Source organism: Choloepus didactylus, chromosome 15 (genome assembly GCF_015220235.1).
Source record: "Choloepus didactylus isolate mChoDid1 chromosome 15, mChoDid1.pri, whole genome shotgun sequence".
Lineage (NCBI taxonomy): Eukaryota > Metazoa > Chordata > Mammalia > Pilosa > Megalonychidae > Choloepus > Choloepus didactylus.
In genome coordinates, this window is record NC_051321.1 from 42479252 (window position 1) to 42501983 (window position 22732).

Below are 22732 nucleotides of genomic sequence, written 5' to 3' on the forward strand. Positions count from 1 at the left end.
AGTCGCCAATTTATTGTAATATTCTTTTTCTTTAATAGAGACCACAAAGATGGATTTTCTTTATTTCCATCATGCTAATTATGGTAGTCTAGTTAACTTTAATTCCTTTGCAAATCCAAGGTAAAATGATAAAGGGTCTGCATTCATACTCTAGGACATAAAATTGAGACCTTACCTCTATAAAGCGTAACAAATGAGACAGGAGTCTGAACTTTACCAAAGACAAAGATTTCTTGCAAGGGCTACAACTGGGCTCTCTACTTTTTCCACTGCCATAGTAATAATCCCCCCTTCCTTCTTGAAGCAGTTTGGATTTCCATGCTCATGGTGTGTTTCATTTATCCTAAATGGCCTGAGCTCCCTTTTAAAGAATGGAATTGCAAGATGCCTCTGGGGCCTGAAGTATTTAGTTTTAATTTTAGTGTAGCTTTGTTTTTTCAAAAGCCAGAAATCAGTGTTTAGAACTAATGACAAATCATAAATATAAAATATTTGACTTAGAGGTAATATTTTAGAGTAAAACATAGTGACTAAGTTTATTGAAGATTACGTTAATCTTGCTATTAGATTCTCCCAAGTTTTCATTTGCCTTATTAACCGCCACTATGGATTCTTTCAGAATTCTTTTAAATTTAAAAAATGTAGTTATTCCCGCCTCCTTGTTTTCTTTAACCCTAGCACTGTAAGGAGTACATAAAATAACCCCAGCCTAGTCTAGCTTCCTTCATTCAAGCAACTGCAATATTCTGGAGTATGAAGTGTTGGTATATAATTTTTCTTCATTGGCCAATCCATATGTCATCCTGTGTTGTTTGAGTTCTTCCAATGTCAGTTCATACAAATAGCTCTTATTTCTTGAGCAAAATGACTCATCAGAGAGAATTGAGAATCTAGGGAACATCTCTCATCATGAGTTTCAAGGTTTGATTTCCTTAGTATTAGAAGTCTTTGAATGTCAGTGGTGAAGCCATTACATAAATACTTGTTATGTAAGTGTAGCAGATGATGTAATGAATCTGAACGGAAAATTCAATGTCTGACCCATGAATGTTTATTTAACATGTTTGATGGTAGCATCACCAGTTTACGGTTTACAGAAGGTAATCTTGGTTGCAGAACTTTGGTTGTGAAATACTTCAGTATATTCTATAGCACAAATTAAATCAATCAATAAATAGACTAAACTGACTTTGAGAATCAGACATTACTAAAAATTCAGAGATGTCTTAATAATTAATAGTTTAATTGTAAAGCCAATGATAGAATAGCCATTCTGTTAATTTATAAGAGGTGACTTTAGAGTAAACATATCAAGTTCTGTTTCCCAAAGTAACATGCAGTTCATCCCAGCATTTACTTAGTGCCTATACCAGGTATTGGGCCAAATGTTAAAATACCATATTAAGCAAAAACAAGGTCACCGATTTTCACGAATTTAGAGGTGGTTACAAAGTACATTCTAAGGAGGAGGAAAAGTCACTTCAACTTTTGGGAGACTGGGAAGAAGACAAGGGGCTGGGGGAGCCATGAATCACCTGAACTAAAAAAGGAATTATTAGTATTTGATTCTTCGTTGGGTACACAGACACATTAACCCATGATATCAATATACTGTGTAATAAATATACTATGATAGAAATATGTGGCAGGTGTATGAGGACACAAGAGGATGTCCAAGCCAAGGTGGACTGGGGGGGCTTCCTGGAAGAGATGAATCCAGACTTAAATTTTATAAAATAAGAACTGGGTAAAGAAGGAGGGGAAGGGGATTCTGCACAGAGGAAAAGAGAATGAGCAATGTCCTGGGGGTGAAAACCTCATAGTTTTTAAGGGAACTAAGTAATTCCTTGTTTAGGAGCTTAATTTACAAGGGAGGAGAAGAGGTTACAAGGTGCAAGATAGCTCTGCATGTCATGTTAAGAAACTTAAATCATCTCTTAGGAGTTGGGAAGTCATTGAAGGTTTTAAGCGTGTGTGTTGTAGCTGGTTCTCCTCTCTGGCAGCAGTGTGGAGGTTGAAAAATCTGGGGTATTGGAAGGGAGGGGTAGAGACAAAGGGGATACAGGCCCCAGAGGAGAGATTATGATGTCTGAACAAGGATGGTAGTAGGAGAATGGAGAGTAGGAAGTGAGCAAATTAAAGAAATAGTTAGGAGATTAAATTGGCATATGCAGAATTGTGAGAGAGGAAGGAATGAAACATACTGAATCCAGCTCTCTGTTTTGGGTAATTAGATGAGTGCTACTACCTATAAAGTATGACCCAATTTATAAAATATCAATAAGCTGAATTAGATACTCTCACTACTGAAGAAAATCACGCCATGTATATGAAAAAGTGTTATACAGAAACCTAAATCACAGTCAACTATTTGAAATGAGTCTACTTAAGGAAACTATCTGAAATGTTTTTTCTTGTTTTGGATATAAGTTTTTGTTTTTCAGAAGTAGGGGATTTTTAAAGAATTATTGATAAGAATTTATTAACATCTTTCTATATTCATAAAAATACACAATATAGATGTTTTAAACTCTATTAGCCAAAAGAATTACCTTAAAATTCAACTACATATGGTGCCAATATTCTTATATTACTAAGTGGAGAGTCAAAAGATCCTGTTAAAACTTGGTATAACAAATTCTACTCCTATGTATACATCAAAGAGAAATAAAACATGTGCCTATGCAAAAACTTGTACACAAATGTTCATAGCAGCCTTATTCATAATAGCCCAAAAGCAGAAACAACCCAAATGTCTATCAAATGAAGAAAGGATAAACAAAATATGGTATAGCCATACAATAGAATAGTACTTGACAATAGAAAGGAATAAAGTACTGATACATGCTACATGGATAAAATTTGAAAACAGTATACTAAGTGAAAGAAGCCAGTTACGATAGACTACATGTCCTGTGATCCCATTGATATGAAATTGCCAGAATAGTTAAATCTATAGAAACAGAAAGTAGATTAGTGGTTGTTTAGGGCTGGGGGAGTTAGGGAGAAATAGGGAGTTTCTTTTTGGGGTGATGAAAATGTTTTAAAATTGATTGAAATGGTGGCACAGCTCTGTAAATGTACTAAAAACCATTGATTTGTATACTTTAAATGAGCGAATTGTATGAGATGTGAAATATATATCAAAGCTGTTTAAGGAAAAAAAACTAAAATCTTTTGATTTAACAGGAAATAGAGGTTTAATTATATTTAAATTTATAAAAGCAAACAGTAGAGAAAAATCATGACATAGCTATCAAAAATGGGAAGGGTGGTATAAGTAAGGTAAATCTTCATGTCTGATAGCTGTAAGATGATAATTTAAATATTAGAAAAATAAACATATTTAGAAATAATGCAGATAATAACCAGAATTAAAAACATGAGTTAAACGTGATTGCTTCTGAGAAGGGGAAGGGTTGGGACAGTGGACTGTTAATTTTCATGATATGTCCTATTGTTATCGGACCAAGGAGGTGGAATCTTTGCCCAATGCACTCAAATAATCAATTCCTGAGACACTGGGGTTTCAAAGAGAGAAAGAATTTTATTGTTAAATGTGGAGCACAAGAGCAGATGGCCTTGAACTGCAGTAATTTTGGTAATTTTATAGTATCGAAAGATGGGCAGGTTTTAGGATATGAGCACAGTGGCCCCAGATGATGTAATTAGAGGTGATTTAATTATTGAGCATACACAGATTTATTACATGCTTAGTCACAGAATGTATGTAAGAAAATGGTGGCATTAATATGCTGATGGGTGTGATTTTTAGTATTATAATGAGGTATGGGTGACTTGTAGTAGCTTAATGTCTAAGCTACTGTGCATGTCAGGCGGGCCCATTTTGGTTAGATCCCGCTTCAGTTATCAAGATAACTTTAGACTTGGGGTGGGTTAGTTCTGTGCTGACCCAGGACCCTTCATTAATAAACATTAGGGGCTGTCTTTAGTGATCAGAAGACTTTAAAATCGAAAAACTGGATAAACGGGTACAAGTGAAAACCCTTAGTCACAAGGTTTTTACAATCACAAGGGCACAAGATAAAGGCTGTACAATCATTATCAGAGATCAAGGCAGTTGGATTATAGTTCAGATTTCAGTTATTTCCCTCTGTCTATTTAATATACCAGAAAGTAAAAAGGAATATCTATATAATGATTCAGTAATCATAATCAGCCCTTAAATCCTAACTTCTCGGTTACACTATTTGGTTATTAAACATGTATTACTTTAATAAAAAATAATTTTAATAAATTAACCACATAAATTTAAGCATGTATATTTTTATGTCTTTTTAGCCATGATAGTGGCCAAAAAATTCAAAATAAAACAATTATGGGTATGTATAAATCTGTTTATGTAAATTCCACTTTTTACATCTTTTTCTTCCCAGGTTGCTCCCACCTTGTGGGTAATCTGCAACCACAACCTACCTTACACATACTTTACTGTAGAAAATACTTTAAGAACATTCTACTTCAGCTATGTGTTCCCCTAAGTGAAGTGACCTAAAGAAACCAATGCTTTTACAACCTTTCTAGCACACAGTGCTCAGAGCTCACTCTCAGTCTTCACTTACAGAGGTGGGGGTGGAAAGGATGGCTGAGAGAAGATTTAGCAAATGGGACACTTTGAAGAGGGCAGGCTTGGTGAGGGTGAGGTGCATCAGGGAGCCAGAGGGCCTTAGCAGGGCAGTAGACACCTGAGGGCAAAAAGTGAGGTGGGAGGAGGCACGATACTGTTTTTTGTTTTTGTGCAGTTTTTTGCTCGGGCTCCTTTTGGCTTCTGCTTAAAATTCTTGCTGTGCTGCACACGGAGTTTTCCAATTGTGGTGTTTTCAGATAACTGGAAAGAGGGAAAAAGCCAAGTGCTTTCAAAATCGCAGTAATCTCATCATTTGACTTTCAACATCTATTTGAAAAAAGGGTTCGTATTTTCCCCCATTGTGGCTAATTTACTAAGACCCATTTTCCTTGAATCAGCAGTACCTAATTTCTCAGGATTCGTTTGAAGGGCAAGTATTTTTTCCTTAAAGCTGTATTAGGGTTTAGGAATTTTGTTGTTGTTTAAACTTCTGAAACACTCTAGGAGCACTTGCCTGGCCTTTGTGTTTTGGAGGCAAAGGAAAAATGATCTCCTGTTTTATTTTTGGAATCTGCAAGGCAACTCTGAGGTCCCAGGTGGATTTGGTGTTTGGAAAAGAGAACTTTGGGGTACTAAGGCTGACCCTGAGCCCCCAGGTCACTGTTCACATTTACAAAAGCAAACGTGGTATCCCCAATTGCTTTTCACTTGAGGTTGGCTTAACTTTATTTATCTTCTGTCTTGGGTCACTGCCCCTGAGGTACTTCAAAAGCAAAACCCAAAAGACCCAAAACAAAGAAAGCTAAACCAGATTCAAGGGAAAAATGACCTGGGACACTGGGATCACTTTTACAAAGGCAAAAAGTGACTTCAAGAGTCCCATAGAATGACTTTTAGTCTCCCTAGATTCATCGTGTCATTTGCGCAGAATGATTTCAACAGGTCTGAGACCCCAAGTTTCATGACGAGTGTAGACTGGCAGTGAGACTGTAGGATGGGAAACTGTCAGCAAGCTAAATGCAGTGACACAAATGGATTCTTCGGTGATTCTTAAGTGATTCAACTATATAGAGCATATAAATGGGACCACCCATGCAACCATTTCTTTCCTTAGGCTGATCTTTTTGTTTGCTGGGCCACAGGGAGTGCTGAGGAAGTGAAACTTAGAATTCACAAATACTGGCATACATTCACTTTATGTCATCAGATTAGTTAAGAAGGGTATTTTTGAATCCTTGGTGAAAAAAAAAGGAAACTAATTTCAGATAATCTTATAAATCGTGATGAGATAGAATTGAAGAACATTATTTTGTTATTCATTTTTATATTATCCATATTTTGCTTACTTCCCAAAAGGATTTTAGGTGGAATCACTTTGACTGTGAAACAAATGCATTCATAGAATGTAATATGAATTTCTCATTGCAATATGCCTGGCTTTATCCTTTATTAAGTAATTGTAAAATTGCTTTTGGATAATCTGAGGGAGATTTTTGTTTTTGTTCATGTTTGATCTACGTCTTTGAATTTCACGTATATGTGTTAACTAATAAATTCACCTGTTGAGACCATGTCTTACTGTTTATTTACAAGACTGAAAAAGATTTTGTATAATTAATAACAATTGTATAAGTTTGGCTCTGCCATCTGAAGGAAGCAAAACTTGAGATGGAGAGCTGAGGTTTTCCATAATTGAGGTTTTTAATATTAAGAATATCATTTGTATCCTGTGAAACTGGACAAGAGGTCTGAGAAGCAGTCCCCCAAGGCAGTGACTGTGGTGTGGAATGAAAGTGTCAGTGGTTGTACCTGGCAGTACCCCGATTTCTTCTTCCCCTCCTGCCACACTGTGGCTTGAGAGCAATCATGTTCTTTTTAGGCCATCCCAGTCAGATACCTTAGGTTGCACTGCTTGGTCAGAATGGGCATGGACAGCAGCCTATGGAAATGAGTTCAGTCTGTAAAATCTGGCCTGGCATAGTGTGGGTTAGAACTCAGGAATAAAGTCCCAGTTTTGTCTTACATTTTTTACTTCAGTAGAACTGTATTTTAAAAAGTGAAAAAGGACCTTATAATAGTTATGGATGAGAGACACTGGTAGACCATCAAGAAATATTGGTGCTTCTTTCTCTAGGAAGATCACTTGACTCAATTAACATTAGACCCAATCTTTTATCATGAGGGAATCTATTCTTGTTACCAGTCCCCCAGTGAAAGCCTGTGAGAGATGCAGGGAAGTCAGCATCCAATTGCTATAGTTTGTGTGCTGGGCTACATTGGCCTGTTTCAGAGAGCTATCAGCTATAAGCCAAAGTAGCCTGTGGTTTGGTAATTTTTTGTACATGTGAAGTCTAACAAGCAGCTCCAACGTAAACTTGGAATAGTGGTCTGGTATCATCGATCAGTTATTTGCTGAATATCTACCGAGTGTTTACACTGTACTGGACACACTATATGAGTTTGCCTAGCTGGCTTTGTGAAGTTTGTTTCTATTTATTTGTGCCAGCAGTATTATGCATTTGAAAAATCCTTACATACATGGCATCTTAGTTACCCAGCTGCTAAAATAAATACCATTCAATGGGTTGGTGTAACTACAGGAATTTATTGGCTCATGGTACCAGAGGCTAGAAGGCTTGCTTCCTCCTGAGTTGGCATCTTATGGCTGGCTGGCAATCTTGGGGTTCCTTAGCTTTTCAGCCACATAGGAATGCACATGGCAGGTGTCTTATCCTTTCTCTTCCTTCCGCTGACTTCTGGCTTCTGGCTGCTCCCTGTGGCTTCCTCTTCTATGTCCAACTTCCTTTGCTTATAAGGACTCGAGCCATACTGGATTAAGGCCCATCCTCATTCTGTTGGGGTATACCTTACCTAATAACATCTTCAAAGGTCCTATTTACAAATGAGTTCACACCCACAGGTCTAGGGGTTGGACTTGAACCTGACTGTGGGGGACATGATTCAGTCTCCAACACATGGAAACAAGAAATCAGAATATGAGATCAACATGTTGGCTGGCCCCATCTTTCTTCTCTACCAACATCCATCTATCCTTTGGAGTATAGACACTGAAATGGTGGTCAAATATATAGCCACTTGACTCCTGGGCAAGCAATCACCAGCTCCTACATAAATAAGAGGCTTCTATCTTATTTGATATTAAACTGATAGTAGCTTCCTCTTATGCTACTGTAGTTTAAATTACTAGGATTTTGTGTGATATATATATTTTTTCTTTACATTTCTTCATTTCCATCAAAACAACACTTGTTTCCTTGTTACCTCTCTGCCTGCAACTATAATATAAGCTCCTTGAGGAAAGGGACTTTATGTCATTCACTTCTGTATCTCTGATGCCTAGCACAGTATCTAGCACCTGATAGGTGGGCAATCAAATATTTGTTGAATGAACAAATGAGTCTTATCTAGACCTTGACCCTTTTATCTATATTGGCAATGCATTTCTAACCATTAATGTTCCAAATCTATGTAGGTTTCCACACATACCCACAAGATAACCATGAATGTGTGTATTTCTGTAAAGTATGAATGTGAATACGAAAGCATATAGAGTTGTCTACATGTGGGCAGGTAGATTAAATTTTGTGGTTCCTGTAATTTCTAGTGGTAAGAGATTTGCATATAAGTATCTGACCATATGTGAAAATTGTAAGCATAGTATTTCTTTATCTAGGAAAGTCTGTTTTTGTGCTGTAGAAGAACCAATTCTGTATCCACATTGGCATTGTTATAGATTTTTAATTAAGTGTGCTCTTCCTTTTTACTACCTGTGGGTAGATCAGCCCAAGAGAGAAACAGCCTTATTTTAAGGCCTCCTTCTTCTTCTGTATCCCAAAGGATATATCACAAATGCCTTTTGCAAAGGAAGGAAGATTATAGCCACTATATTAAGTGGTTACTTTCTGCTGACTTTGTATACGTGCACACACCCATGTGCAAACACATACATGCACCTGAAAGAGGAATTCCTTCAAAATGAGGCTTTTGCTAACAACTGTGTGAAGGGTGTTCATTATTAAAACTTATTTTAATCAATAAATCTACAACTTTATTTCTAACTATAGTTAATACACATCCACTGTAGAATATTATGAGAATAAAGAAGAAAATAATGGTTACTTGTAATTCCTACCACACAAATAACAATCATTCTTACCATTTTCTCAGATTTGATTCTACTCTTTTCTGGTGGGTTTTTATGTAATTGATGTAGCAACATTTTTTACAGGCATATTCCCAAGTTATTTAAAATTCTCTGTTAACATTAATTTTAATAGCCATGTTAATATTTATCATATGGATATACCTCACTATTTTACTTTCTCTTAATATTGAGATTTTAGGTTGTTTTCAGCTTTTTGATAATGCAAATAATACTTTTGAAATTAATATCTTTGTGCATAAGTTTCTGTCTATATTCATTGTTGTTAACGGAAGTGAGATTCCTAGAAGTGGGATAACTGATCCAAAGGGAATGGCCATTTTTTTAAGGACTTTAAATATATATTGCATAGTCACATTCCAGAGAAGTTTTACCAATTTATATTCTCACCATCTCACTATCCTTGTGAAAGGAGGGAAAAATGTACTTGTTGCCAAACATTAGTCAAAAATTAAACAGAACTTTAAATAAGTTGCCTTTTCTTTTTCAAACAGTATATTCCTTAACATTGTCTCAGTTTATTTTCTGTACCAGTGTTTGAACTTTTGGTATGACCTGAATGTTATCTTGTCTGAAAGAAAATAGAGTGGCTATTAATATTAGTAGTTGATACTTTCATTATAGATTTTCCTGTCTTTTACAAGAAAATCTATAACAACAGCTGTAAATTGGATGGGAAGTGTCAAACACATCCCTTACCTTTCTCAGGAAGAGCTAGTTTCTTGTAACTTTTCTTTAGATGGTTTTAATCACCTAGAAGTTTTAGCCTTCTCAGAGTCAGTGAATTGGCTCACATATTCTACAAGTAAATGCAAATGCTTCCTTCATTTGAAAGCAAAACTAAGACCCCTTACTCATAAAACAAAATGAAAGAATAAAAACTGAAGGAAGGTAGTAAGTAAAGTATTTAGCTCTCTGAAACAATTCAAATGGGGATAGGAAGTTGGTTTTAAACGGCTTAAAGGGGATTAGGGTTTTAAAGTTGGATAAGGAGTTTGGTGCTTTGGTTTAGGCCCTGCATTGCTTTTAAAAGATTACTTTTATATTTGACAACAGTTCTAACTGGAGATTATAAAGCAAATAGTCAATTTTAAGACACCTTGAAAAACAAGAGGGCTTCTTTTTTTGTTGTTGTTTGTACAAAATGGTCACGTAGAGTTAACAGGCTGAAACCTGAAGCCCTCATTTCATAACACTACTGAGAATCTGTCACCAGGGAGAATCCAGCAAAGGTTGTTTAATGCACTTAATTGAGATTATCTGAGCTTTTGGTTTAAATTACTTTGGAAAAAGTCTGGATGCACATGGCTTCTTTGAAAGATAAACATACTTACCTCTAAGGAAAAGAGGTTCAATTTAAGTTCTTTTAAATTCTTCATACATTTAGTAGCACCAAACTCTTATTGATTAAATTTGGGCACAGACTAAATAATGTATAAAGATTAAATCTCTGTACATCAGTACAAATGTTAATATAAACTAATAGGGTTTTCACTATTATTATTTGAAAATACTATGAAGTATTTTGTTAGAAAAGCAATTCCTGACAATTTTAGGAATTTCAAACGTAAAATGTTAATGAATGCTATTTTGGTTGTAAAGTACAATGAATGAAGTTGTAAAATGAGTTTCTTATTCTGTTCCATCTAAGAAGCAGTTCATATTAAAATGGATCAAGAATAGTATATACTTGATTTATGTATTAGCTGTGGGTAAATAACAGTTGGTTTAACATTTTCCCCCCTCTTCCTTAGCTCCTTGACTTGTTTATGGTTTGGGATTGGTCTACTTATCTAGCTGATTATGGACAGCCAGCTTCTAAATACCTTCGGGTGAATCCAAACACAGCCCTTACTCTTTTGGAGAAGTGAGTATATTCTAAAAACATTTTTGTAAAATATTTAGGAGTTTTTGATTCAATGAGAAAATGAAGAGCTAGATAGATTTCTATCAAGAGAAATGTCTAAAGGAAACTTAAAAAAATAAGCCTCTTTCTTGCCCTTCAGTGTTGGTGTGGTTTATAGGCAGTGGCTGTTAATGTTGATAAGAACAAAACATTTTTCCCATTGTTTCCTGAACAGCAGGCTTAACTGGCCTTAGAAAGACGTTTATAGGAGATATACGTGAGAATTGGAGCTATTAAAACATATTTATATATACACACACACACACACATATAAACACAGGAAAGAAGGTATTTTGTGAAATGTGGTCAGGAATTGGAGTGTTTGCCGCCAGTGGTATCTAAATTCTGCTATTATGGGCTTGGGCTCTTTTCAGATACAGAAGTATGTGATTTGAAAAAAAATCATATAATAAAAACTAAGGTAACAGGACAATTTACCGTAGCATCTTGTCCAACTAAAAATAACACAACTTTATATGTTACTTTTCCCACTCATTATGTGGCAGGTTTGATCATATTTCAGTATCCCTATTTCAAGTATCACTATTAAATTTTTAGTTTTTGAATTAAAATTGTATATTAAATTTATCAAAATATCTGTGGCATATTTGATTTGAGAGGAGAAAAGGAACTGTTTAAAATAAATGTAAAGCTGTTTTACAATGCCCTGAAACACCACTGAGGCAAAAAAATTGCTGTTTTCAATTTTCTAATACTATTTTTCCTTTCACCTTCTCTTGCTGTGAATGTGATTTGCAGAGTAGTCCATAGAGGGTATGTATTTTAGCTTACTTTATGGAATAATATTAGAAATAGTATGATCTGTAAAAAAAACTTACATATTTTAGATTTATGTACAAATGCAAAAATACATCTTCACATAGAATGTAAGATAAAGCTGCTAAATTTTGTGCAGTTGTTATGTCCATAAATTTATTAGTACCTATATTCTTTGAAGTATATTTTTCAAGTTTAGGATGAGATAACTCAGAGCATGCCAAGATATTTTACTGTGGCAACACAGCTTTTAATGTCTTTTTACTAAGCTTTTTCATTTATGTATATTTCTAGGATGAAAGATACTAGCAAAAAGAACAATATATTTGCTCAGTTCAGGAAGAATGATCGAGACAAACAGAAGTTGATAGAGACAGTCATGAAACAGCTGAGAAGTTTGGTGAATGGTATGTCCCAGCACACATAGACTTCACATCTCTTGCACTCATTGACACAAATCTGTGACTCAACATTGATCTCTAATTATGTCATGATCTCTAATCTAGTCATGAGATTTGTGTGCTGAATTCAAAAATACAATAGAGAAAAGACACTGGTGAGAGCTTAAAAAAGAAAGAATAATAACATAAAATCATTTGTATGGATTTTAAAATAATTGAATACTATTTTATATGTGGAAAACATGACAATGATTTTTTTCATTTAGGGGAAAAGGGCAAAACTGTAAAATATAAATCAGGTCAAAAATATGTATATTGAAAAAAAATTAGAAAAATTTATGCCTCTACTTATAAGTATTTTTTTTTTTCTATTTCGACTTCAATGATTTTCTGTTTTTTGTTTTTTTTTTTCCCCATCAGTTTCTGGTTTTGGAATGCAGTCATATCTGAGACGAATATATTTCACTGTCATTTTCTGACTTTAGCTTTTATTGTCACCTCAGTGTGATTTAAGTAGCCTAAAATTTCTAATTCTGCTGATTTTGAGGGGGAAATAGACAAATCTGAAATAGACAAATCTTTAAAGCTCCCTGAAATCAAACTTGATTTGACTCATTAAAAATGTCAAGTTATTTGTTCTACTTGGATGGTTTAGTTTAAAGGTGTTTGGATTTTTTTAAGAGGCAGCATTGTTTCTGCTCAGGGGTTAATATTTCTAACTATATTGTTTGTAGCTGACCCCATTCTAGGATTTGTTGGGTTTGGTTTGGTTCAAGTTAAAAGAGGACAAGAACTGTGCAAAGCACTTCACTTCCAGCCTATGCTAGGGGAGATACGCTCCTACACAGAAGTTACCACAGGGGTCAGGTTACCTTCTTCAAATTGCACATCGTAGTACTGTATCCTCACTGTGGAAACAAGCCAGGCCAAATGAACTCTGGAAAACCTACAAGCCGTGTAAATTTTCCTTTGTATAAGTTACCATGGTCTAAATTTGGTGTAACGTATCTCATCCTTATTTTATCTTCATTGTATTTATGCTGAATACTCCCTTTGCGTTTTCAGGATTTATGCCTATAAGAAACTTATACTTGACTCTGTAAAATAAGTGTAAAGAATTATATGTATATTTCCTGGTTTTTTCTTGAAATATTAAAAAGGCTGAGCAAGTTATTGAATACTCGTTAAATCGGAGCTTCCTGATTTAAAATAACTGCTTTTACTGTCCTCTAGAAAAGGCAAAATACTCCCTAGTTTTTGGAATGGGAGTGGCACCAAAACAAAGAAAATAAGCATTTGTTCTCTTGACCATCTCAGACCCTTAAGTATTTCACATTTAAAATATATTTGTGTGTGTATGTATTACATGCGAAACATGCCAATTGTTTGGGCGCAATAAAATCTGAAACTTAAGAGAGGAGCAGTAAACAGCTAGCTTTTTTTGAAGACTCTGGAATGTGGCTGTCCGCGCGAGCCTTACCCAGCCCTCCAGGGCACCCCGGATGCGTCCTCTGCTTTGGCTGAAACGTCCGGGTCTCCGGATTCCGAGCGCCGCCACCATGGCCCCGCCTCGCTGCTGGTTCGCAGCTGTGGTGGTCTTGAGGCGTACTCTTTGCTCTTCCCAATAACAAAAGCACCCTACACTTGCCCCCACCCCAGGTTATGCTGCCCCTACAAGAACGCGCGAGTCCAGGGGCGTTTGGAGCCTTAAATGGGACACAGTAAGCCCGAGTCGGAACAGTGAAGGCCGACCAGGTATCGCCAGACGGTTTCCAAGAGGGAGGGAGGGAACGGTGAATTCAGTGAAACCCGAAATGCGCCGGGGATATCTGCTCTTTGCGGGTCTAGAACGTCTCTGTGAAGCTTTAGGCAACAGTGAAACTACTATCTTTTGGAAGATTCTTGCAGTGGTAGATTAGAGACAGGGGTGGGGGTGAGAATCTGGGCAGTGCTCAGCCCAGGCAGGTTATCCCTTGCAGCTTCTTGCGATGCCAAGGCAGCATCGACCAATGCAATTTCCCTGAAAGAGAAGCCGAGCAAAGGGGAGAGACCCCATCGCATTCATCTTGGGGTGGCAGGGAGAGAACACCTAGCATCTCAGAGACACCTAGCATCTCAGAGACTGGAAACCTCGAGAGACAGCCAGCAGCCAGGGAGGGGTGGGTCAAGAACATTGTAGTGCACAAGCCCGTGGCTGCTTAGCGCGCTAGGTTCGCCCTTCCCCCCCACTCCTGCTAAGAGCCGGGAAGTTCTGGCGCAAAACCGCAGGGTCCGCCCGGAAGGAGATCTGCACGGGGCCCAGCTCACAACCCAGCCCGAGCTCCGCTGCGGCTGCCATTCCCTGCCTAGAGCCCCTGGGTGAGCACGCCGCTGCGCACCGCCTCCAATCACTACTCTGCGTGAAGCCCTTTAAATATGCTTAGGCACGTCACGTTGTGTGAACCGGGATCAGTCTGTAGAGAGGGAGGCAGTATCTATATAAATGTGTCCAGGGTGAGCTGAGAAGAGTTAAGCCACTGGGAGGAGAGAGGGAGGCGGGGCGGGGGTCTGCAGTCCCGGTGGTCGCAGCCCAGATTGGCAGCGCCGGTGGGTTGCTCCTCTCTTTGCTTTCCACTGCTTCTATCCAGGGAGTGCTGACTGGGCTCGGGGGCATTTTCGAGTGTTGACACTTGGGGGAGGAAGTGGGAGGTGTCCGTGTGTGTCCATCGTCAGGGGTTGGGAGGCAGCCGGCACCTCCGCAAAGTACTGGCGTTTTGTCCGGCGAGCAGTCAGACTCCGGGATATCTGAGCGCGGGAAACCTGAGCGCTCCGGCCTCGAGGTAGGTATCTTCCTTAAGGGCGCACGATCACTGCCTCCTTCCACACGGAGTCTGTTTTTAGATTGGCGTCCTCCTTGTCCGAGGTTGTAAATCTCGGGCTTGGCCTTCAAATGCCCCAGCCTCTTTCCGGACGGAACAGGTGAGCCCTGCATGCTGCCCACGCCCCAGCTCTTGCTTTCCCAGCGGCCTGGCGCCCACAGGGGCACGATGTTCCCCTGGGGGCTGAGCTGTCTGTCGGTGCTGGGGACGGCCGGTACAGCTCTCCTGTGCGCCGGCCTGCTGCTCAGCCTGATCCAGCACCTCTGGACCCTCCGCTGGACGCTGAGCCGGGACCGGGCCTCCGCCCTGCCCCTGCCCAGGGGCTCCATGGGTTGGCCCTTCTTCGGCGAAACGCTGCACTGGTTAGTTCAGGTAAGCAGTCCGTTGTTCCCGCCCGCCAATCTGGCCTCTTCTTCCCCGGGTCCCGCTGGATTCTCCTCGCCGGTCCCTTCCGACAGAAGGGCCCTCGGGGAGCGCAGCGCAGCCTGTGTTGCGTCCAGCTGCCCACTGGTCTCTTGAGGGGACCGTACATCACCGGCGTTCTGCCCAGCGCAACTTAAACTGGCCCCAACACAACTCGGGGGTGAACACAAAGGGTCTGGGAAGGAATATGAGGGACGTGTCACCATAAGACCTGCAAGATCGGGAGCCAAGGTCGCTGATCGGCCATTCCCCACAGAGTAGTTGAAAGGCCCATTTTGGACTCGTTTTGAAAGTGCTTTGTAAAGAGTAACGCGCCAACTTGGGGCAGGGAGTTACCAAGGAACAGCTGGGAGGTCTGGGCCAAATCCCGGGCTGAGGCCTCGTTGCCTGGACCCACTTCACGCCGCCTCACTCGCAGGGCTCGCGCTTCCATAGCTCCCGCCGGGAGCGCTACGGAACGGTGTTCAAGACGCACCTGTTGGGCAGGCCGGTGATCCGCGTGAGCGGCGCCGAGAACGTGCGCACTATCCTCCTGGGTGAGCACCGCCTGGTGCGTAGTCAGTGGCCGCAGAGTGCGCACATCCTGCTGGGCTCGCACACACTGCTCGGCGCGGATGGCGAGCCGCACCGGCGTCGGCGCAAGGTGAGTGGAAGTCAAAAGAAGGGGCCGTTGAGTCGTTTGACCCTTGGTTCCCTAGCACCTGTTGTGGACCAAGCCGGGACAAGTTTCCAAGGATACGCTGTGAACATGGCCAGGGCCCCTGGCTAACGAGCGAGCGGCTTTGGGTCATTCGCTTCCTTTCTCCGGCTTCGGTTTGTAAGGCCAGGACAGGGACTAAATGGACGTCCGGTTCTGACTTCTGTGACTGTGATACCAGAAGCGCTGGAAAATGTGACTTGGAGAAGGTAGCAGTTGGAACCTGGATGGATGGGAGGGGCTTTGTATGTCAAGAGGCACGGTGTGAGCAAAAGCCAACGAGTTTAGGTCCGGGTCGCTAGAAGGGGAGGAGGAAGGGACTGGAGTTAGGCTTCTAGCTCCTATGGGATCGGAGAGCAGAGAAGGTCTGGCAGCTGCCAGAGCTGAGTCCATGCGCTCTCTACAGGTTTTGGCGCGAGTGTTTAGTCGCGTGGCGCTGGAGCGCTACGTGCCGCGTCTGCAGGAGGCCGTGCGGCGCGAGGTGCGCTGTTGGTGCGCGGCCCGCCGGCCGGTCGCCGTCTACGAGGCCACCAAGGCTCTCACCTTTCGCATGGCTGCGCGCATCCTACTGGGGCTGCGGCTGGACGAGGCGCAGTGCGCGGAGCTGGCCCGAACCTTCGAGCAGCTCGTGGAGAACCTCTTCTCGCTGCCCCTGGACGTGCCCTTCAGCGGCCTGCGCAAGGTACCGCCGCCCGGCTCGAGAAGGCCCGAGCCCTGGCCCCAGACCTTATTCCTTCGGGTCTCCACGGAGCGAATGGGTCTTCCATGCCGAGTTGGCGCGCGCGTCTCCTCTGCTGAGGTCGCAGGCGCGGCTCAAGTTGGAGAGGCGGCGTGGGTGTAGCGGTGGGCGTCGGGGCCGGCCTCTGCCCTGACATACTGTATCACCGAGGCAGGCCACACACCCTCTCTGGGCCACGCCTGCCGGGACGTGCTCCAGCCTTAGCAGCCGGCAGCTTCCCGAGATTGGGTCTCCGTGGCCGGCGCCCCACCAGTCGGCCTGACTCCTCCCCAGAACGGCGCCTCCTGGTCGGGCCTCCTACTCGTCTGCGGAAGCCCGGGTGGCTGCAGAGCGGGAGGGAACACAAGGGCCACAGACACGCCCCCGGCCCAGCCCGGCGCCAGCCCGGGTTAGAGAGGGATGGATGCCGGCTCCCAACCCGCGGCCCCGGGCCCGCTAGTTTCCGGATGAGAGAACCGCGGCCTCTAAGTCTTCATAGCGACGGGTGGAGCTCAGAGAGCAACTAGGAGGCCCCATCTCGCCCTCCCTCTTCCCCTGAGCTGGGGCTGCTCACTGTGCAGATTCCCTGGTTTTCATTCACCAGAATAAAAATCATAAATGTATATAAAGGGGCATGCTATGGGCTGAGCATCTTAGACACATGTCTGATTGAATAGTCCCAGCCTGCAAGGTGTTATTATTCTCATTTTTTTTCTTTGATGAAAAAACTGAAGCTCAAAGGTGTTAAATGACTTACCCAATATCACATAACTAGTAGGAGCACACGCAGGATTTGAATCCAGATCTCTTCTGACTCCAAAACCCAAGCATTCAACTAAATGCTTCCCAGGCTGATGAGGTCCTGATTTTGTACTTGCTCCCTGAATCCTGGAGGGACACCCTGGCCGTCTTGCCTAACCCCTTTCCATAAGGCTAATGTTTAGAACATCCAAGAGTTTTCTTTAAGCCAGAGCTTTCCTGGGTGCTTCAGGGTGCCCCTTCCTCTCTGCACTAGTGCCCAGGACTCCTGCCTAGTGCAGGGAAACGGCAATGAGCTGACCCCACCCTAACTGGGCTGTGTGATTGGCAATCACTTGGCCCCTCTGAGCGTCATCAGCCTCCCCTCAGAATGGCAGTAACCGCCTGCCTTGCCTCATAGTGGTCTTGTGTAATTAAGAGAGAATGATGTTTGGCAATAGTGGACAAACTCTTGAGCATTTACTGAATCCCTACTAATGTGCAATGCATGGAGCGAGGCTGGGAGGCAGCAACAGCATCTTGGCAGAGCCAGCGTGGCCTCAGGGAAGGTTTTCAGGGTAGATGCCCAGGCCTAGCCCTCTGAGTCATCCTGCCCCACCTCCCTTCTCTCCCGGGGCATCAGGGCATCCGGGCGCGGGACCAGCTGCATCGGCACCTGGAGGGAGCAATTGCAGAGAAGCTTCATGAGGACAAGGCTGCAGAGCCAGGTGACGCTCTCGACCTGATTATCCACAGTGCCAGGGAGGTCGGCCGTGAGCTCTCAGTGCAGGAGCTGAAGGTAGGTAGAGGGAAGCCTCTCCTTCTCCTCTCATCTGCATTTCCAGTAGGTCTCTATGCACATAGTAGGTCTCTACACACAAGCTGCAGCCCTAGAGCCACATGCTGTTTGACCCCACTCTGAGCCATAAGCAGTTTTCAGAGTGAGAGAAAAGGGGAGACCTGAGTTCCAGTCTAGACTCAGCCACACCCACTAGCCATTTGGCCTACCTGCCCCTTCCGGGCCTTCAGTAGGAGTGTTCAGGCATGAATCTTAGGCCCCTCCATGAGCAGCACCCCCCCACACACCATGTGCTTCTCTCTTGCTTTGTGCCTTTGCCTCTGCTGTTTCCCTGTCTGTCATGTCCTCATCACTCCTTTTCTCTCCAAACCCTAAAGAACTCAGGGTCAAATTCTGCATCCTTCCTGCACCCCCACCACCAAATCAACACTCTCCTTCCATATAAAACTCCATGTCACCTGATTCTTTAATGCCTGTGATCTCTAACTTTTGCCCTACCCTAATTTTGCCACCATGAAATCTCCTGGAGAAGTAGGACCCTTTCCCATGTACGCATAGAGGACCTGCAATGGGGGGAAGGAGAAGAGCTTTGGAGTGGCCCCTGGGACCTGCTTTAGAATCAGGAGAGAAGTAAAGAGGTTGGGGTTGGGGGAGGAGAAAGTTATAAATGGGAAGACCTCAATCCTTTCATAAGCTTCTCTCCCTTCTCTGGGTCTCAGTTTCTCCCTTTCCAGCAGCCAGCCACTGAAAGGTGGGGTTTGGCCTTGGTTTCTTCTCTGTAGAAAGGGGCTAATTGTCTTGATCTTAGCTCTGTGGCGGGAGTATGGGTTGTGTGTGAAATTGAGAAGAGTCAAGAGGGTTAGAAGGATATGGCCGATGGGCTCTGAATCCTGGGGAAGCCCCTGAACAGCTCCAGGCTGTGAAGAGGAGTGGTATGAAGAGGAGTGGATGGCCCCTATAACCTTAGTAGGGCTGGGGAGGGGGTGACCAGTGCACCCTACTGGTTCTCAGGAAGGGACGCACTGGCCAGGAATGTTCGCTTCTGGCTTGGGTGTGAGGAGCAGGTCAGGCTGGCTAGACTGGGCAGGGAGGATGTTGGTGCCCTGGGGTCTCTATCCTGGCCCCTCATCTTGGGCAGGGCAGGCAGTTTTGGCTTTGGCCCAGGTCATTCATTCCACAAATATTATGTACCCATTCGGTTCCAAGCTTCATGCTGGGGATACAGCCCTGAGCAAAACACAGCCCCTGCCCTCCAGGTGCAGAGCAAGGAGGGGTATACACACACATCATATGATCACAAGAGTCAGTGCATGAAGACAAACTGTGGGTGCTGCCAAGAAGACACCCAGCATTGGGAGGGCAGACGCAGGAAGTGAGGGCTGGGCAGACAGACAAGGAAGAGGTTTAGTGACCATCTGGGACCACTCCAGTAAGCAGGAGGCCCGAAGCCACGATGCCTACTTTGGTGCTATGCTAGCACAGGCTGTCCCGCTGTGCTCATTGCCAGGACACCCGATTAGGGTTGGAGGCAGCACCCCGAGTTGGTTAAGAGCACTGGACTCCTGAGCCCGATTGTTGGGACTGTTAGCTGTAGGGACTTTGAATATGTGACTTAACCTCTCCGTTCCTCAGTTTCCAACCCTGTAAAACAAGAGCAGCAATTGTGCCTCACAGGGTTGAGGTGAGAATTAAATGAATTAACATACTAAGCACTAAATAATGCACGAAATAACTTATGTCTCCTAACCCTCCCAAGGTAGATGGATAGACCCTGTTTTTTTGCCCGTTACGATATGTGACTTTCCCAAGTGGCAGGCCTGGGATTCAATCGACTGCAGGACCCGCGCGCATAGCCGCCACGGTAGCACATCCCAGTGCGCTAGCCTTTGTGCAAGATAAATGCAGGCCCCTTCCACACCCTCCATGGGGCCGTGAGACCAGGGCCCCGTGGCACTCCACAGAAGGCGACTCAGCGTCTTCTGGGCTATCTTGCAGGAGTCCGCTGTGGAGCTTCTCTTCGCCGCCTTCTTTACCACGGCCAGTGCCAGCACGTCCCTTGTCTTGCTGCTACTGCAGCACCCGGCGACCATCGCCAAGATCCGGCAGGAGCTGGAGGCTCAGGGGCTGTGGCGCATATGCGGCTGCGCGCCCCAGGCCGTGGGGGGCGGCGGGGGGCCCAAGCCCGACTGCGGCTGCGACCTCGACCTCAGCCTCGCGGCGCTGGGCCGTCTACACTACGTCGACTGCGTGGTGAAAGAAGTGCTGCGCCTTCTGCCGCCCGTGTCCGGGGGCTACCGCACAGCACTGCGCACCTTCGAGCTCGACGTAAGTGTGTCGCGCCGACTGGGCCACCGGCCTCCTGCTGCCGGCTGCGATGCCCGGCTGGAGGAGAGAAGCGGAGGGGAGGCAGAGGGTATTAGGATTTCATTCTCTGACCTTCTGCTTTTCCACCTGTAAAATGGACAGTGCCTGCTTCCACGGATCCCGGGTTGAGGACGCAAAGCCCCGCACGCTTCAGTTTTTGGCAGCGGCCCGGGCCAGTAACTCAAGTAGAGTTGAGTTTTAGAATAATAGCCTCTCCTTCACCCGCCCCTGCAGTCACTGGGTGGGGAACAGAGAGCCCCCCAGTATGGCCTGAACCCAACCCCTCTGGCTCCCCCACAAAAGCAAGGAACCGATAATTGTTACCTGACCAGGGCCACCGCTGAGACTAGATTCCAGGGAAACGCAGGAATTAAAATATGGGGCAGAATCTCTTAATGTTCTGATCAAAATGGCTTGGACTGGACAAGGTTAAGGTCTAAGCTTGGCTGCGTCTCTGTATGACCTTGGGCAGTTCCCTTTCCACTCTGGGCCTCAGTTTACCCTCTGGAAGGAGACTGTCTCAGTTTTACCCAGCTCTCACATTCTAGGCGGGGCGGGACTGTTTGGTGCAGTAGCTGCATCGCGAGTGGCACAGACACCACTCTCAAGTGGCTGAGTGACTCCAGGCAAAGTGGACACCTTCATCCCTGACCCTGCTTTAAACAGCAGACATCCATGGCACATTGTGTTCCAGTTGTGGGGACACCAAAGGGACTGGGAGTCTGCTCTCACGGAGCTTGATGTGGAAAGGGAGGCGTCCTACAGCAGCATCCCAAATCGTGGTGTGAAGAAGAGAGTGATCTGTAGTATTGAGTGACACCAAAACATTTTAGGAGCTGGTGTTTGAACTGGAGCAGTGAAGGGTTGGGATGGGGACTGCACACCAGATGCTGAATCTGGGAATTCCGACTTCATTCTGCAGGCACAGGGGGGCTGGACAAAGCCTTAGGGGAACAGAGGGACAGGAGCAAAGAACCATGGAGGATGAGCACAGGGTAGGGGTCTTTGCTATCCTCCACTTTAAAGATGGGAAAACTGTGGCCCAGAGAGGGGAGAGTGAGAGAGCCTCAAGTGATTCCAAAATGTTGTGTCATCCTGTTGAGAGCCTCTGACTAGGCACTCTGGAGGCTGCTGAGGAGAAAGTAGCAGGATAGGGCATTGGAAACCACATCAAAAAGAACAGTTGAAAAAGCTGAGAATGGGCAGACAGAACAGGGAAACTGCCTTCCAACATTTTAAAGACTCCCCAGTTTAATTCTCATGTGCATCTTCTTAAAACGTCCTACCAGATCTGAATATTATTCTCCAGCTCATGGGTAAGAAGGACAGGGAGGCAGCTTTCAGTTAAATGCAAAGAAGAGCTTCATAATTGAGCTGACCATAAAGGAATCTGGGTCTCTGTCATTTGCATTGTTCCTACCCAGGCAGCTGGTAGATGCAAGACCAGAATTTAGGTCTCCTGGCCTAATATCAGAAGCAAAAAAGGAAACAAAACCAAAACACGAGGGCATAAGTAATAATAGACTCCATTTACTGAACACGGATATATGTGCTGAAAACTTTATTAGAATCCTCACAACAAAGTGAGTTTTTCTGTCCTTATTTTATCGATTAAGAAGCTGAGTCTCAGAGATTGACTATCTAGAGCCAAGACACATAGCTCACCGGAGAAGCAGCTGAGATTGGAACGAACTGTTCCCTGGCTTCCGGTTTAGACGCACGTTCTTGTCAGTTGTGTGAAGCTTGTTTGATGCACCTGAGGCAGAGGGTCTGTTCGATCCGGTTTCCAAGAGCCTCGTGGTCAGGCCCGTCTCCTCGCCTCCCTGCAGGGCTACCAGATCCCCAAGGGCTGGAGCGTGATGTATAGCATCCGGGACACGCACGAGACGGCCGCAGTGTACAGCAGCCCGCTGGAGGGCTTCGACCCGGAGCGCTTCCGAGCCGCGCGCGAAGATGCGCGGGGCGCTGCCGGCCGCTTCCATTACATCCCGTTTGGCGGCGGTGCGCGCAGCTGTCTTGGCCAGGAGCTGGCGCAGGCCGTGCTCCAGCTGCTGGCCGTGGAGCTGGTGCGCACGGCGCACTGGGAGCTGGCCACGCCCGCCTTCCCCGCCATGCAGACCGTGCCCATTGTGCACCCAGTAGACGGCCTGCAGCTCTTTTTCCGTCCGCTAGCGCCTTCGGCGGCGTCGAATGGGCTACGACTCTGACCCGCTGCGCTACCGGACACGGCTTGGCCAGTAGCTGTGGCGCGCACGCAGCACCGCCCATTTGTGGTTTCTC

At 44.3% G+C, this 22732-nt stretch overlaps 2 protein-coding genes across 7 annotated transcripts in view; both read left to right on the forward strand.

The window, feature by feature from the left end:
* Positions 1-13033, forward strand: part of EXOC6 (exocyst complex component 6) — a 228740-nt gene extending 215707 nt beyond the window's left edge. For all 6 annotated transcript variants that reach the window (XM_037804144.1, XM_037804148.1, XM_037804145.1 and 3 more), the window contains 2 exons: positions 10526-10638; positions 11749-13033. In XM_037804144.1, the coding sequence (XP_037660072.1) occupies positions 10526-10638; positions 11749-11881 (246 nt within the window). In that variant the 3' untranslated portion in view covers positions 11882-13033. The remainder of the gene's footprint in view (positions 1-10525; positions 10639-11748) is intronic.
* Positions 13034-14582: 1549 nt separating this feature from the next.
* Positions 14583-22709, forward strand: LOC119510302 (cytochrome P450 26C1). The gene is made up of 6 exons (XM_037804548.1): positions 14583-15085; positions 15555-15779; positions 16240-16515; positions 17933-18088; positions 20084-20413; positions 22282-22709. The coding sequence occupies exons 1-6, from the start codon at positions 14825-14827 to the stop codon at positions 22657-22659; spliced, it is 1626 nt and encodes a 541-aa protein (XP_037660476.1). The 5' UTR covers positions 14583-14824; the 3' UTR covers positions 22660-22709.
* The last annotated feature ends 23 nt before the right edge of the window (positions 22710-22732 follow it).